The 15848-nt window shown below is 38.0% G+C and overlaps 1 protein-coding gene across 9 annotated transcripts in view; it reads right to left on the bottom strand.

Moving 5' to 3' along the window:
• ADGRL2 (adhesion G protein-coupled receptor L2) overlaps positions 1-15848 on the bottom strand; it is a gene marked incomplete at its 3' end in the record, with an annotated part of 124668 nt that overhangs the window by 42258 nt on the left and 66562 nt on the right. For 8 of the 9 annotated variants that reach the window (XM_080348696.1, XM_080348697.1, XM_080348698.1 and 5 more), the window contains exon 3: positions 5464-5573. In XM_080348696.1, the coding sequence (XP_080204822.1) occupies positions 5464-5573 (110 nt within the window). Of the gene's footprint in view, positions 1-784; positions 800-5463; positions 5574-15848 lie in introns of all 9 variants that reach the window. The other variant, XM_080348695.1, reaches the window with a different exon arrangement.

The raw sequence follows: 15848 nt of genomic DNA, 5'->3' as shown, positions 1-15848 counted from the left end.
ACCTTATGTTATAATTAATGCAATTATCACCCTTTATCATCCACTTTTCTTAAAGTTACCATGTTCTTGCTGTACCAGTATGGAAAGTGGATGGGAACTGTTTTCACTAGTACAGACCAAGGCTCAATGGCATACACGGACAGCTGAAAATGTAGAGCTACTCTTGCATTTTCGTCTTAGACTTTTAGTGAGTACGCATTAACGCTCCAGAGCTTTTAACTGGTGTGCAGCAGTGCGCTGGGTCATTTCAGTCCAAAAAAAAAATCACATCGACTTGTTTAGAACTTTAAGAAGTGGTGAGGCTGAAAAAGGAGGTGCCTCGATTAAAAATAAAGGAATGAAACAAATCATCAGGTATATAGAGAAAGCAATTAGGAGCAGAGAAAACAAAACACAACCAAAGCAATGAATGAAACAGACCAGGAAACCCTGTAACCATGGCATGCTATGGAGAGGGTTCTGGAAGCCAGGCAAAATGACACTTGATTAACAAGAATTTACCCAAGGGTGAGAGAAAGAGAGGGAAAGAAAGACGAAGAGAAAGGGAGAGAAAAAAGCAAGGGAGTCTTCCCTCCAGCCCAAGTATTTCAGAAACTATACCCCGCCACCTACTTTAAGCAGCCAAGTCACTTTATTGCAAACAGTCGACTTCGTTATGAGGTGTACTTATGAGATCCTGCTGATTATCATAATATAAGAGTGTTGTGGGGAGGGGAAGGGAAGAGGTTAACATCCATAAGGCACATAACAAGGAGCTGGGGTTTGGACTGTATACGTTATTTACCTTTTTGCTCCACTTCTATTTTAAGCATCGGAAGGAAAATAAAAAAGTGCAAGGAAAAAAGAAAGAAGATTAACATAAATTGACTATTAATCTAGAGATTAAATTAGTAACAGACGCTAAATATAGGGAGAATAAGAACTGCACTATATTGGATAAAGAGAAACAGACAACAGGAAAACCTAGCAGGAGAGAGATTCTACGGTTACACAAGTGAACACGGATCAATCATTTTAGTAGATTAAGGAGGCAATACAGATATGTTGGCATGTAGCTTCACTTAGTGAACCTGAATAAATAATGAATGACTTTACTAATGCATGCTATACATACTTTTCTTCTTCTCCAAGCATAAAGCTATCAAGTTGGTTTTTAAGTGACACATTAATTTCTTATATATGTGCAAGTGCACATATACATATTATATTAATTAGATGTGTGCTTATTAAACCTTCCCCCATCCTTGCCCCAGACATTCCTCTGCTTTTGTTTCTTGTAAAGAAAGCAGCTTGCATCCTTTAGCTGTCCTTAGGATTTATTTTTTTCCTTGAATGTTAATCTTGAGAACTTTTGCCACTTCTTAGTCTGTAATTGTAAAATCAGACTAGAAGGAATAAGCAAAACATCTAGAAAAAAGAAGCAAAAGCACAGTAAGCAAGAGGAAAAGAGAAGAAAAAGAATACCATTTAGCTCATTCAGATATTCTCCAGCATCATCGACTAAGCCCGAAACAGCAAGCTAGTATGCAAGGACAGTCATACTAAGTGTTTAAAACAAGTATCCATCCCACCACTGTACATAGAAAATATAAACCCAACCCGATTAACAACGCTGTATTACTATAGCAATTTTTCCCCAAGGAAGTTTTAAGGAACATATTACAGGAAGACATCTAGCTCAAGTCCAGCTAGTAAATAGCTTTCCAATAATTATTTGCAATAAAAATCTATTTCATATACTCAGTAGCCTTTGAAATATGCTCCCTCAGTTTCATAAAATGACCTGGAAAATGACAAATGGACCAATCTGTGTAACAGTAGCTGCTGATACCAAAGAAGTGTATCAAAACTATTTGCACAGCTATTACATTTCCAGTATTACCCTGAAGAATGTATTTGTATGTTTCATATGAAGTTTTGGATTTTCAGTTTCATTTAACAAAATTACATATTATTATTTTGAGAGAACGGTATTGGCTGAGCTGATCTAGCATTTCTTCAGGGAACAATTCCAAAACCTTATGGTGGAGTGGGAGGGGGAAAGTATTCTCAAGATGAGCAGTAGCTTTCCTAGCCTTTGTTCTTCTATAAATCTTTAGGTAAAATACTTGTTTTTATGTAATTTGTAATTCTTGGGTTATCCAAGCAAACACAAGATGTATTCTGAGGTGAATCCTGGGTTTCACAATCAGTGTTAATGACTTTCAGAAGATCCTGTTTGTGAACTTTTATGCATGAGTCTGTTCCTCGCCAAAGAGCAATATTGATATTGTACCTGCTTAGAATTAGTAATAGGAGAGGGAAAAAAGATAGGGATAACTGAAATCATTACTGGCACGTCTGCTCTGCATGCATTGGTGTACAGCTGCACATTTTTCAGGGACAGATGGGCTTATTGAAATAAACAAATGCTGCAAAGTCCAATCAATACAGACAGAGAATAAAACACTTTAAAATGTTTTCTATTGAATTCCTGAGTCCAAAAAAGCCTTAAAATAAAAATGCACAGATGTACAAAATGGTACTTTTGATATTCTTCTTTATAAAAGGGCTGACTTCTGTTACTCAAAGTGTCGACATATATTGTGCAGCATAATTGAGAAAAATGTCAAGTATGGTACTCTCAATTTCTTTGTAATTTAATCAATAACACTCTTACTTTAAGACAAAGAAATGCCTATCAAATTTGTCTGAAATTTTAGTTTTGTTGAAGATCCAACTGAGTATCTCAATAGATTTTTTTTTTTTTGCTAAAGAGGATCAGGAAAACATCAGCAACAGGTCTACACTTTAAGATGCAAAAAAAAGTAAGCTTTGCATTAAGTACTTTCTTTTGAGGGTGATGAATACAGAACCCAGAGAGAGCTCCAGCACTACGTATGATCAGCAAAGCAGCTATGTACTTCTGGAAGGCAGTAAGACATAGAGGAGCTCATAAACTGCATTTTGTACAAGGATGACACCAACTCCAGTGTGTAAGAACTCCCAGCGTTCACCACAAAACCTGGAATGGTTGCTGTTTGTAATCATTCACGGACTGAAAGGTGTCACAGCGAGACACAGCAAGTTTTGCAGTCTTGCCGTAACTGAAGATGAAGTTCAGAAAAAGAAAGAACCGTAACTGAACTTTGGTTGGTAGTGCTGTGATCACCAAAAACCTCCCTTCCTAGACCCACAAAAGCCTCAGCCACCTTCCTAACAAGTCTGTTATTCTGGGACAGCTGCTATCTGCAAACCTAATTATTTCAGGCATTCCGTACGTTTAGATACGGAGCACTGGAACAAGTAAAGGAAAAAAAAATTAGGCTCGATAACTCGAGTTTATCAGGCGTCAAAAAAGAAGAGACTTGGAAAACTACTAGGATAGGCTTTGTGGGACAGGGAAGAAAGATGGTCAACAATCAAAACTGCTACAGAAGCACAATGTGGTTTGAAATCAAACTTCAAAACTGATTTTGGTAACTGTCCATCTTTTTGATGACTGCTGGTAATGACAGGTGATACCTCTTACAGTTCTGGAATTGGGCACAGTGTCATCGCTGTACATGCTGCAGTTGACAAACTCCAGAACTTATAGACTTGGAAAGACAAGAAGTATCCAGAATCCTGAGTTATGATATACACAGAATTATGCAATTAAAGGGTAGATCAATGCAATTGACAGTGAGCAAAAACAAACATTTTAAAAGTAGAATAACTACATGTTAGAGTACAGGGTAGGCCGCGCTGTGGCACTGTACTTCTGAAAACTGGAAAAGAAAAGATTCCTGTAGACAGCAATACCCAATCAGTAGAACATATCCATACTTGTCTTCCTAAAACAGCATAAAAAATTATGTTTGAACATTATTTGCATTGCACTTTTTCTCTACGAGCTAGCCTACTGGAACTGGAAGCATGACGTCTCGTCATTTGACTGACCTCATGGTTTGGAATCAGATGCACTGCCCTCTTTCTGAGAATTTGGGAATGAAAACAGTGCTAAAGTAAAAGTGGTCTTTGTGGAACAAAACTTTGGTTAGATTGGGGTGAGACATCACTCCTCAAAAGTGGCACGAGAAGAACGGTTACAACAAGCCACCGATACTACACACAGGAGGAATGGTACTAGGGATCACTGTATGCAGTAGGCTTCCAATCCTACAAATGGTACAGAAAAAAAGATCAGCAAGCAACCATTTCACAATGACACAGCAGAAATGAAGAAAAAACAGATGATCTGTGTTTGGCCTTTAACAACAGGGAAGGTTCAACGTGGTAAAGCAGTACAATGTAGTATTCCAGTTTAAGAAGTCTAAATTTTAAAACTGTGGAGGAACCAGCATGGACACTTTTGACATAGCTTTGCTTATGCCCAAACTTATTTCCTTTGGTTTTGGATATATACTGTCATCACAGTGTTTTTGCATCTCAGACCTGGCCTGTTTCCTGTACCAACAGAAAATGTGACTTTGGTTAAGGATTACTGCAGATCAAGAGATTCACACTTAATAATAACTTATGGGAATGATCAGTGCACTGCTCAAATTCCATTGCAAACACAGCTATTGCTCTGTTGAGTTACAGGACGAGGGAGAAGTCACTGCAAAGAATGACCTTACAAGAAAGCAAAACCAGTTAAAAGTGTCGAATCGGCAGAACTTTTAGAAGCATGCATACATGTCAACGAAAAAAGCATTAATTATTGGAAGGAAATAAGAAGTATGTCAAAAGCTAGTGAATTCTGGCATTAGGAAGAATATAGCACAAAACTGCTGAAGTAGCCATGATTTCAAATTTTTCTACGTCAGTACGATTTCAGCCAAAAAAAATCTGGTTTTGCAGCTGATTCAAGGCACAATTCATATTTTCTCTTCACATTAAAAAAATGAACACTTACTTCTCACTCTTTTTCCCATTGTTTTTAAGAACCATGTTTTAGTAACTTATTGATGAATGATTCACTCTGAATCTGCGCTCACTTACGGATGTGCCCCTGAAGCGCAAAGTCCTCTTACAATGTCCCCCAACCGGGGCATTTGCCTTGGAGTGTCAGTGTTGGGTTTTGCCGTGCACCCAAAGTCACCACAACAGCAGGTAGTCTTTCAAGTAGATCATGATTAAAATTTAAGTCAATTCCTGCTTTAGAAGTCTGTGAGCCAAGCCAATTTGTCAGCAACTGGTAGCGGGCAAAAGTACAAATTTCTATCTGGCCTGCTGAATAGCTAATTCGAGTTTGTTTTCTGGAAAAACAGTAGCCTTAAAAGCCAAACACTTAAGAACACAGACAGACACTTGGCCAGCATCACACCATGGCTTCCTTCCACACTTGGTGAAGCTAATTGGAGGCCCTAGTCTGCAAGTGCTCTGCATGCATAATGGGTCCGTGGGCCATAAACATATGCTGCTTTTCCATGTAACAGCACTCCAGCTTTAATTGTGAGGGCCAGAGGAAGTGAACAAGAATAAAAAGATTATACTTACTGTAAGGAACACATTCATACTGAACTTCTAGATATTTGTATGTTCCAGGACAAGGATCAGGAAACACATCTGACCCAGTAACTACTATACACTGTGTTCGGTTGTTGCACCTGTAATGGGAAAAGAAAGCAAAGCTAATTAATTTAAAATTACATTTAATTTGCAAGTTCATACCAAAGTACTATATGCAGTGTTAACTCACTTCACACTTGGGCAGTCCAATCCATAAGACAATAAAGTTAATTAATACTGGATCAGTCAAAGGCCATAAATAAGGCGTCAAGACAATATTTCAGTTCAGGATTTATACTTTTAAATTTAGAGTTTGATGCTATCTCAAATGTCACTCATTCCCACTGGTAGATATAGCTGTTGCAAATGTATACTGATTTGATACTACTAATTCAATAAAATGAAAGCAAAGTGCAAAGATAATACAAAATATAAAAATGTTTAATTTTCAATAATGTACAATAGCACAAGTGAGGAATTCCTTCCACCTTTACAGATATACATAGTGATGAATGCTTTTACATTATTGTCGTGATTCAAGGAAATGATGATTTTGGTTGGAAGAGTTGTTGCAGACAAAGAGCATTAGCATTTCTATTTTAATTATTTTAAGAGCAATTGCACTCTAAGCTGCTCTGTCAGGTTACAGGAAGAGGTAAAGAATGACTGATAAAATAAGAGACACAGTTAAAAAGAACTACAAGAAAATTAATTAAAATGTATTTTAGAAAAGACTAAATACTGAAACATATATATGATTTACTTAACAATGGAAGCCAGTGCATTTTGATACAAAGAATTTTATTAAAATGCCTCTAACCACAAGGGTCTACTGAATTCAATGGTTTTTGAAGGTGTGGGGTTTTGTTTTCCTCTTTTTTTATTTAAATAATAATAATAATAAATTTTAGACCACTATTTATTTTTCCAGGAGGGAAAAAAAAAAACAACTTGGAAGTTAAAAATAGGAAAACAATCACATAACCCTTAAGAGATGGTCAAAATGTAATACAGACAAAATAGTCAGAAGGAAGTAGAAGAAAAGAAAGAGAAGGTCAGGGAGTTTGGTGGTTAAAACAAAAAGAGCTTGGCTGATCTTCTCAGGGGTTAGTTTTGTTTGTCAGCAAACTGAATAACACAAGTCTGAACTTAAGTAATAGTCTAGCCTTTGACTCCAGCTGTACATCAACTTCTCTATTGCCCTACTGCTTCCCACACTCCCTCAATACCACATCCCAAGCTAAAATAATCTATCTTGTATCAATGGCTTTCCACAGCTGTACATTGCCAACAGGTATAAGAAAAATTCACACTACCTCATTAAAGGCAGAGTAAACACACTTGAAGAACTCTTACATGAATCACTTTTTATATACTAATCAAATTAGCACAGAGCTGGTCAGGACATACTGTGCCTCTTGCTGAGCAAACTCAGGAACAACAACAACTTTTCTGACTTTATCATTTCCTTTCCTTTCCTTTCCTCTGTTCTTTTCTCCGTTCTGTTCTTTTCTTATTTTTTCTTGGTTTTTTTTTTTTAACTACTTCTTTCTAGCCTTATAAGCCTCATAATTGCAAAACAAACTGGAAATAGCCACATATTTCTGTATACAAGCACAACCACGGGGACAGACAGATGGTGAGGAATTCACCCATCACCTCTGTGCTGCTTGTGGCAGGGACTTGAAAGGATTTCGAGGCAGGTCCCCTGTACAGCCACTGCTCAGGTCACCCTCACCACTGCCAACAGCACCGCTGCCCCCCGCAAAGGCTCGCACGGTCTGTTCAGGAGCCTGGAACAAGCGTGATGTAACCGATGGCTTTCGGAGACATGTTGAGGTGGTGAAACCTGCATTCAACTTGCAGACAAAATCCCTGTACTGAACCTGTAACACTGAAAGTGTACAGCAGAGCCACTTCTTCGTGCTCACATGAAGGTCAAGTGCTGCTCTCGCGTGTGTTGCGTAGGAGGAGGCTGCAGAAGTAGTAGACGGCAACATGGCCCAAAACCTCCAAAGCACCTCTGCTCTAAGCACCGTATGGGTTTTTTATGCCCTACATACCTCAGGCCAGACTAACCAACATGAGAAAACCTTGGTTATAAGATATTGTAATTAATTTCTTCAAACTTCTTTCTGTCTCTTTAGTAAAAACCTTATGCTGAAGCCAAAATAATTCCTACAAGAAGACTTTTTTGTAGGGCATCACTCAGTATAATGGTTTCCACAGCTCTGAGCTGTATGAAAATTTCATTTTACACTTGAATAAGTGGCAATTAAGAGAGAGATATTGATTTGTTACAAAATAAAACGGATACATATTGGGAGAAATTGCTTGAGAATGAAACTGATGAAGGTCATATTAGCTGTCGAAAAAAAGTGTTACTAGCAGCATTTGTAAAGCTTACGGAAAAGATGGACTCTTGCCTCCCTATGAAAACTTCTTGTCTTCTCTTTTGTTTTCCCCCAGTGAAAGACTCATAAGTTTGCCATCAGTCAGGAAACTGAGAAGCATTTCATGCTAGCTCATATCAAAATGACGTATATCAATAATAATTCAGAAGAAAATGCTGTAGCTTTTTCTTTGTACAGTAAGTGCCAGCGTCAAACTTCAGGCACTGAGTGACACTTACAGGTAGATGCTGACCTAAAAGCTATTGACTGTTTCTTTTATGCAAGACTTGTTATCCAGACGGTCACCTTTGGCTCATCTTTGGCCAAAATGACAAAGACCCAACTTCACAACAATAGTGCACGGCAGTGCTGCAAAGCACAACACCAACACCTCCCCAAGAACTGCAATTACTTGGATAACTTAATGAATACAAGTCTTTGGGCTTTAAGTCGTAGCTCTTTACATCCACATCACTGATTCTGCTCCATTGCTAGCTGCATTTTATAAAACATGACTAACTTTCCAATAAGGTTCTGATTTTATAAACCTGTGACGCTTCCAATTAAAGACACCTGGTTAAGATATTCATATGTAAAAACCTGAAATTTCAGGTAACTATTTTTTACATACTTAGTGGTCACACTTCAGTTCCAGTGAAACCTTCACCAACACCCGAGAGCAACTACAGCAGCTGTCAATCCCAATTCATGAGCTACAAAGAAGAGATGAAGAACAAGTGGACTTTGTAGAGGTAGTTCTGAGACAACCAATTCAAGGAATTTACACTACTGCAATTTGTTCTCCGGACAAATGAAAGTCTTGTCTGCTGCATGTTTGTTTGTTTTGTTTGGTACGGGGTTATTTTTGTTCATTTGTTTGGTTTTCTTTCTTCCCCTTCCCCTGTAAAACCAGCCATACTAACTTCTCTATTAGTTACTGGCCTACAGTTCTGCTGCTGCCTTCAAAGATCATTTTACAAACTCATAAAGGTTTCAGCTGACCTTCTTTCTCTAAGACAAGAAACACTGAATTCTCTCTGGTATTTTGGACAAAAGATACTTCACTCTCCATAAAATAGCACTAAACAGCAGATTATCCTCCATGGCTACACACTGTCAAAGCTACCGAATCACTGCCATAGCAGAGCTTCAGCATTTTGAGAAACCTTCACCCTTAGAAGCGCTATGCCCAGTGACAAGGATATCAGACTGTTACAGCCTGCAACTCAATCCTGTGACCCACTGTCATTCCTTTTTGCAATGGGCAATGCCTGAGTGCAGCCGCTTCATGGGATTCTCCAAAACACGACTGTAGTGGAAATAAAGTCTGCAATTTTAAGAAGAAAAAAAAAAGGGGGTTCCAGTGGTTGCAATCTAGTGTTTGTAGGTTTTAAGTAACATTTAAGTGTTCTGTAATCTAATCAACCACATAAGTCTCTAGTATATGTTAAAATATGCAAATTCTCAGGGTTTAATGTAAAATCTTAAAATTCATATGATCTCACACCAAGAAATATCTGCACGCTTAAGACATTCACAATATTCACAAAGATATATTATACAATGACTTTGTCATTTACAAGGAAATAAAGCAGATTTGCTCTATACAAATTCAATAACAGTTGATTTAGAAAAGGTAACGTATGAATTAAATTTGAAACCCTAGTTAGGAAAAGACTAACTGTGGCACCAAAGGAACAATAATTCAGGTGCCGGTGCTGGCAGCAGCAAGAGTTCTGCAAGGGGAAAGGGAGGAACTGTCCCTATTCTTAGGAATGCAAAGAGCAATTGTGTCCTCTAACACCCGTTTCTTCAGTATTTTAGTATGAATGAAGAAAGGTTGCATTTTCATAATGCGGATGCATCACTTGGAGTAATCTAAAAATCAAATGGAGTGTTTAATTAACAGTTATAGTGCAATGTCTGAACTCCTTTCACCTCAGGAAGACGACTGTGCAAATGAGGAATGGCCCTTTCAGATTGCACATGAATACAGGAAGAAAAGGAAAGCGAAGCAGCTCCAGCAAGGCTGGTAGCAAGCGCCTCCTGCTCCCGGTGTAGCCACGTCCCTGCTGCATCCACCGCCCTGTTCACAGCTTTAAGGACGACTGTATTTTCCATGATAATTTGTTTGCATTTTAACTCTAATCTTGATTTGTACAATTCCCAACAAACTGCTTTTGCTTCTTTTTTTTATTATCTCATGCTCATTATTGCACTTTTCCACGTGCAATGTATGGAGATGAGATTCCATGTGCAATCTATTGTGTGAGGTGTTTTAATCAATAATCTTGTTCTGCTGATTGAGCAGTGGCTTCTGTTTTGGCAAGATAACATTAGTTTCTACTGTCATGCTCCAAAAGCTATTGGGAATCTTCAGCAGATCATTAGATATGCTACAATAAAGCTTTGGTACATTCTCTTTTCTTTCTTAAATTACTTCTTCACTGTCCTATCATTCCCCGTCACCACTGGCACTGCATTATTATTACAGCTCCCCTGAAACTTGCACTAGAGCTATGTCTCCAGGCCATAGGATGCCATTTTCAATTGAAGCTTCTGCTTGAAAATATAAATTAAGAAAATTTCATTATCTCCTGCCAAGGGCCATTATTCACCACTGTTCTAAGGAAGATTAAAAATGCAAAATCTATGGACTTGAACAAATACTCCGGCATTGAAATGAAAAGCACAGTGTATCATGACTGGACCAGAAAGTGAAGTACTGGAATGTGAGAAGCAGATTGTGGCAAGACGTTAGCATTATGTGGATCAAACAGACGGACTGAGGGCAGAGGTCGCCTTTATGGGTAAGTCACATCAGTCACATAGATACACGCAGTTCCTTTCTAAGCGGTTTGCAAAGTTATGCAGGAAATAATGTCCACATTGCAATTTATCCCTCAAATGCTTTTGTTTTGCATACATAACTTTGCCAAAGACAGTAACATAAAAGAAACATCAATGTTATTTTGAAAAGGATATGCGTTAATCTCTAGCCAGAAGTGCGCTATCACAATAATTTGGGGTATTCCTCATTCGGCATGTCTGTGAATGCAGTGTTTCATTAAGTAAGGTAAAACTGGCAAACACAGAAAACAGTCACATGTACTTTAAAAAAAATAGTATAAAGCCATGTATAATAAATAAAATTCATTTAGAATAAAATTGTCAATACATTAAAACAAAAACAAAACACCACTATCTCGGTATGTTTTGAAACTTCTGAGTCAGATCTGACAATATTTCTCTTTCAGCATATTGATTAAATACTTAAAAGCTAGCATGATGACATGTTCCTGCATATCGCCTGCAGCAACCTGCTTAAACACCACTTGAAGCACGTAAACTCCGAGTTGTAGCACTACATATTCCATATGGTCTTCTTGTTCCTTATTCACCCAGGGTAAGCTGCAGTCTGAGTAAAGAGAGATGGGAATGTGGGATGACTACACTTCGTGTATCGACTTTTAACAACACCATATTTTAAATGGAAAAAATCTTGCACCTCTTTACCCAGAGTAAATGGCTGTCTTTACATATGTATTCCTAATGGTCTACAACTGCCACACGAGATGCTTCTGCTTTTGTATGCGTATTTGTTAAGACCTCCACTCCTGTTACTAAACTCAGAGTTACATATGTATGAGGATATCAGATATTACTTAAATGCTATGTTTTGTTAATTTGGTCTTGGAAAGCATGTACAAAACTTACATAACAAAATAGCCAGCGAGCAGAAGTTTTATTTTAGGGGTGTGGAGATACATACATATGCACACACACATACCACAGTAGATAAAATTATTTGAAGGAATGTATTTAAATCCTGAGTTTCAAATTCACCTCACAAGAAATACATTATTACATACTGAAACCTAATGAGTTAGCAAATTGGGCCTAACCAAAGCCTGAAAAAAGACCTGCTAGAAAGACCCAGCCTTGCTACAAAGCCCTGATTTGTAGCAGCATTGTCTGGCCATTGCTGCCACGTGCTCCCCCAGCCCCAGTGAGCCCACGCATCCCTACAGAGCCCCTGTTCCCTGCACACACACGATTTCATGATCTAAGAAAAAAATGGGAGATGCATGAGCCTGTACGAAAGCAGAATTTGGCCATAAGTATTGTGTGTAAATGTTGGAGATCTTCCCGTGACCACTAAATCTGCAAGGCATGCTAGAAATTGGTTTGAAAACTCACAATCCAGCCTTGGGATTTTCTATGCACTTGGCAACGTCACCACTACAGCAATAAACCTAGTGGCTTTGGACTAAAGTATTTGCGGGGGAAAAGCTTGAGAAAATTATTTCTCCTTTCTTTTTAAATAGAATATTGATGATTTGTTGAATCTCCCTAATTACTGAGTAAACATGACATAAGGAAGCCAAATGGTATATAATTAATATTGTAGAACAAGGTGCACCACAGCGTTGTTTCCGTTTCCCTAATAAATACGCAATAATATTTAATTGTGTTTTCTTTATACAATGTAATCTTGTGAGAGTCTACCGGTACGCATTAAGGATGAAAACTCCAAATAGACAATAAAACACAACAGAAAATATGCAACTCCCACAGGCCCTTTCTTACGATTACCCAGTTTGATTCACTGTCAATGCACGTGTATCAGATTTGTATGGCAAAGTATTTTAACAGTTATTTCTTGCTTTCAACCTCTTCTCACAATTTTAATACATTTAGTAATGACCCATTTGCCTTTTAGTATTCATGTTCTTTAAGTTTAAAGCAGTAACTGTTAAAAAGACAAATCTTCTCACTTATATCTAAGCTCACATCAGAGATGGTTTTTTTGCTTTATCTTGGTAGTTTTTTAAGTGCTTTTATAATCCCATTTCCTATCCCCACTTCTTTCTACCATGTATGTGAAAGGCTTACTAGACCTACCAGAGCCTGTGAGGAGCGGACTGTAACACAAGGACAGGAAAACTAGATATTAAAAGATGCAATGAGGTGTGCAAAGTAAACGGAACAATCTCCCGGTGAGGTTTGCGTAGGTGCAAGCCAAACCCGTATTTCTAACAATATGAAGTGGAAGAGACCTGCTTTGTAGTGAAAATATTTCTAATGCAACCCCACCTGAGGAAGAAGAAATGGAAATAAAGTCATATTCATAATCTTGTCATATTATTTATGTGTGTGCATATTTACAAGCAAAATGCAGCATGAGATTACAGGCAGGGCATGTTTTAGTACACCAAGTAAGCCAAGCAGATCCGCACTGCTGAAAAGTAATCAGTTCAAAAGATCCAATTAAATGTTTTACCGTTTAGACAAAATAAATAGCCTGGGGCTATGCTTATTTACTAATGAAACTTTAGTAGTGCAGCACCGTAATATCTGAGCAATTTACACAGATTATTCACACTGGGTGAGCGTGAGTGCAGCATCACGCCTTGTGGGTTGAGCAGGTTTCAGGGGAGAAACACAGGGCTGAGTAATAATATCAGAGACTTATGAAGGGGCGTTTATTTCTGAGGCACAGTGCTAGAGCAGAGCGGATAGGAAATCCAAGCCCAAATCCTGAAGCACAGTGTCTGATCCTGAGGCATAACATTGCAAGAGACTTGCTGCAGAAGAGACTCCCAGGTAGAGAGCACAGGATAAGAGTAAAAACTCTTTGAACTCTTTTTTCCACCACTGTCAATATTTTTTATCCACGGTTTGGCATTTAGAATAATAATGTGGTTAAAATTATGAAACTTAAGACAGCTTCGGAGTCATTATTAAATGAGTAACTTGAAGAACTGCAATATTGGAAAAGCGTAGCTTTATCTTTCCTATTAATTTGTACAGATCTTAAATAAATTTTTAAAAATCACCCGCTTTAATTACTAAAATAAGGTATTTCAAATGACAGGTGTGACTTGTTAGTGCAACTTCTGAAATGTAGAAGCCTTGGTTCACTTTGATTGCTCATGCTTTGACTGGACCTCCAGGTCAACACAAATTCAGCTTGACTCACTGTGGGCCTCCTGAATTTAAAACAGCTCTTCTGTCTGCAGAAATGCATATTCAACATAAACATACCTTTGCTCTAACAGGAAATTAAGACTTAGTAATGTACAGAACTGGCCACTGAGGCAACATGATTTCACAGGGTTCTTTGGTTTCCCTCTACAATGGACAATTTCAAATTGGGGGAGTGGTGGGGGCAACCCTACCTGAACTTTAACACACGCATTCTCCTTGGATAATTAAAAAAAATATTATAGCCTGTATCAATTAGGAGCAATTATTTATAAAAATGTTCACCTATTGCAGTTTGCATATAGAAAAATGATCACATTTTTAACAAGGGAAATGGGAAATCGCTATGGGATGCCCTACTTAGATTAAATTAGCAAGAAACCTGTTATCAGACCATATAAAAGATAGACCATAATAAGACGTGACCTTGCAGAACCTTGGAGCCAATCTGTGATTTTTTCCCCCTGTAACCTTCCTAATTATCTGCAAAGTTACAGACCCTTTTGTGGCAGGTTATTTTTCTGTGAATAGTGAGGGGTTTTGGGCTTTTAAATATTTAATTAGTCTTCCGATATGAGAATTGTTGCACATGCCAACTGCTTCGATTTTCAAACTGTGTTCATCCTAATTATGTTCAGATTTAGATTGGTCATCCCAAACCTCTCACTCTTGTAATTATTTACTCCTTAAAGATCATTCAGCGGAGAAATATTTTTCACCCTTATGGCTCTTTCTTTCCACAAATGGCTTTTCTGGTCCGTTAATTACCCACTCAGAGGATTAGAGTTTGAAATAATGCAAGAGATCCTGCATGTAAGATGAGTTTTACAGGGTGAAAAAGAATAAATTGTTTTTTTGTAAACTTGCCTTGGGGAATATCCTTTTTTGGTTGTAATTTTCATCAACAGAGGCCATGTGCCCACCCCTGCACAACTACCAATTCCACAGGGCTACGGAGTGACTCATTTCTATGGCTCAACAGAACACGAAGCAAAATGCTGAGCAAGAAGCCAAAAGACAACTCGCTTATTTTACGAGCTTTATAAAAGCACAATCTGCTAGCAAGCTGGTACAGTCCCTTTTCTCACAATTTTTAATGCTGATTTCATGGCTTTTAAGCTATATATATTTAACTGATAACTAATGATTAAATTACAACTTTTCCTATTTCATCTGCTGATTTTTTCCAGGAGTGCTGTCCCTTGGTAGGTCTTTAATCAACTCTGTAACAGTGGTGTCATTTCCTATTAAACTGGGTCTGAGAGTCCTCACTACAAGTACTTTTCTTTTCTTCTGAGAGGAATGCCTGTCACAAAAGCACTGTTATTCATTACCCACAGTGATGCCTGCATCTAATTATCATCCGGAAAGCTTGCAAGGCTTCCAGGTATAGGACTTCCCGTGCAAAAGTATCCTTCTACTCTAAATGGGAAAGCACAATTCCACTTTCTTTGGGATTTGAAGTTAAGGGATCGAGCTAGTGATTTGAGCTGCATACCCTCTGATTCCTGGGAATTCCGGTTTTAAGCCCAACAAAGTTTAGGGGCCTGCTCTTGTTTGCTTGTTTTCACATCTGCAAAAAACCTGCATATTCTGTGCTTGGTTTTGACACAAGTCAAACAGATTCAACTCTGTAAAAAATACATCAGGAAATTCACTGGCTTGACTCTGACAACGCACAGATAATCTTTAATTGTGCCAAAAATATTCACAATCTAATCCTTTTATCAAATTGTCTACCACTGAAGGAGTCTCATGTGCCTGCACAATTAAAAACCCCATGTTAGCCATACATAATACTGTATTGCATTTGATGCAAATCCTTTTCTATTGAAATAAGCACTGGGCTGACAGCAGGAAGTGGCTGATAAGAAAGTAACAAGGCATTTCTGATGGCATTCATGATAACTGAGCACTAACTCATATGTGTTCTGTCTACAGCACATTACCCATAAGTACTCCTGTTTTAAATGCAATTCCAGGAGGTGTTCT

The sequence above is a fragment of the Nesoenas mayeri genome (genome assembly GCF_963082525.1).
Source record: "Nesoenas mayeri genome assembly, chromosome: 8".
Taxonomy (NCBI): domain Eukaryota; kingdom Metazoa; phylum Chordata; class Aves; order Columbiformes; family Columbidae; genus Nesoenas; species Nesoenas mayeri.
This window is presented reverse-complemented; position numbering and strand designations above follow the sequence as displayed.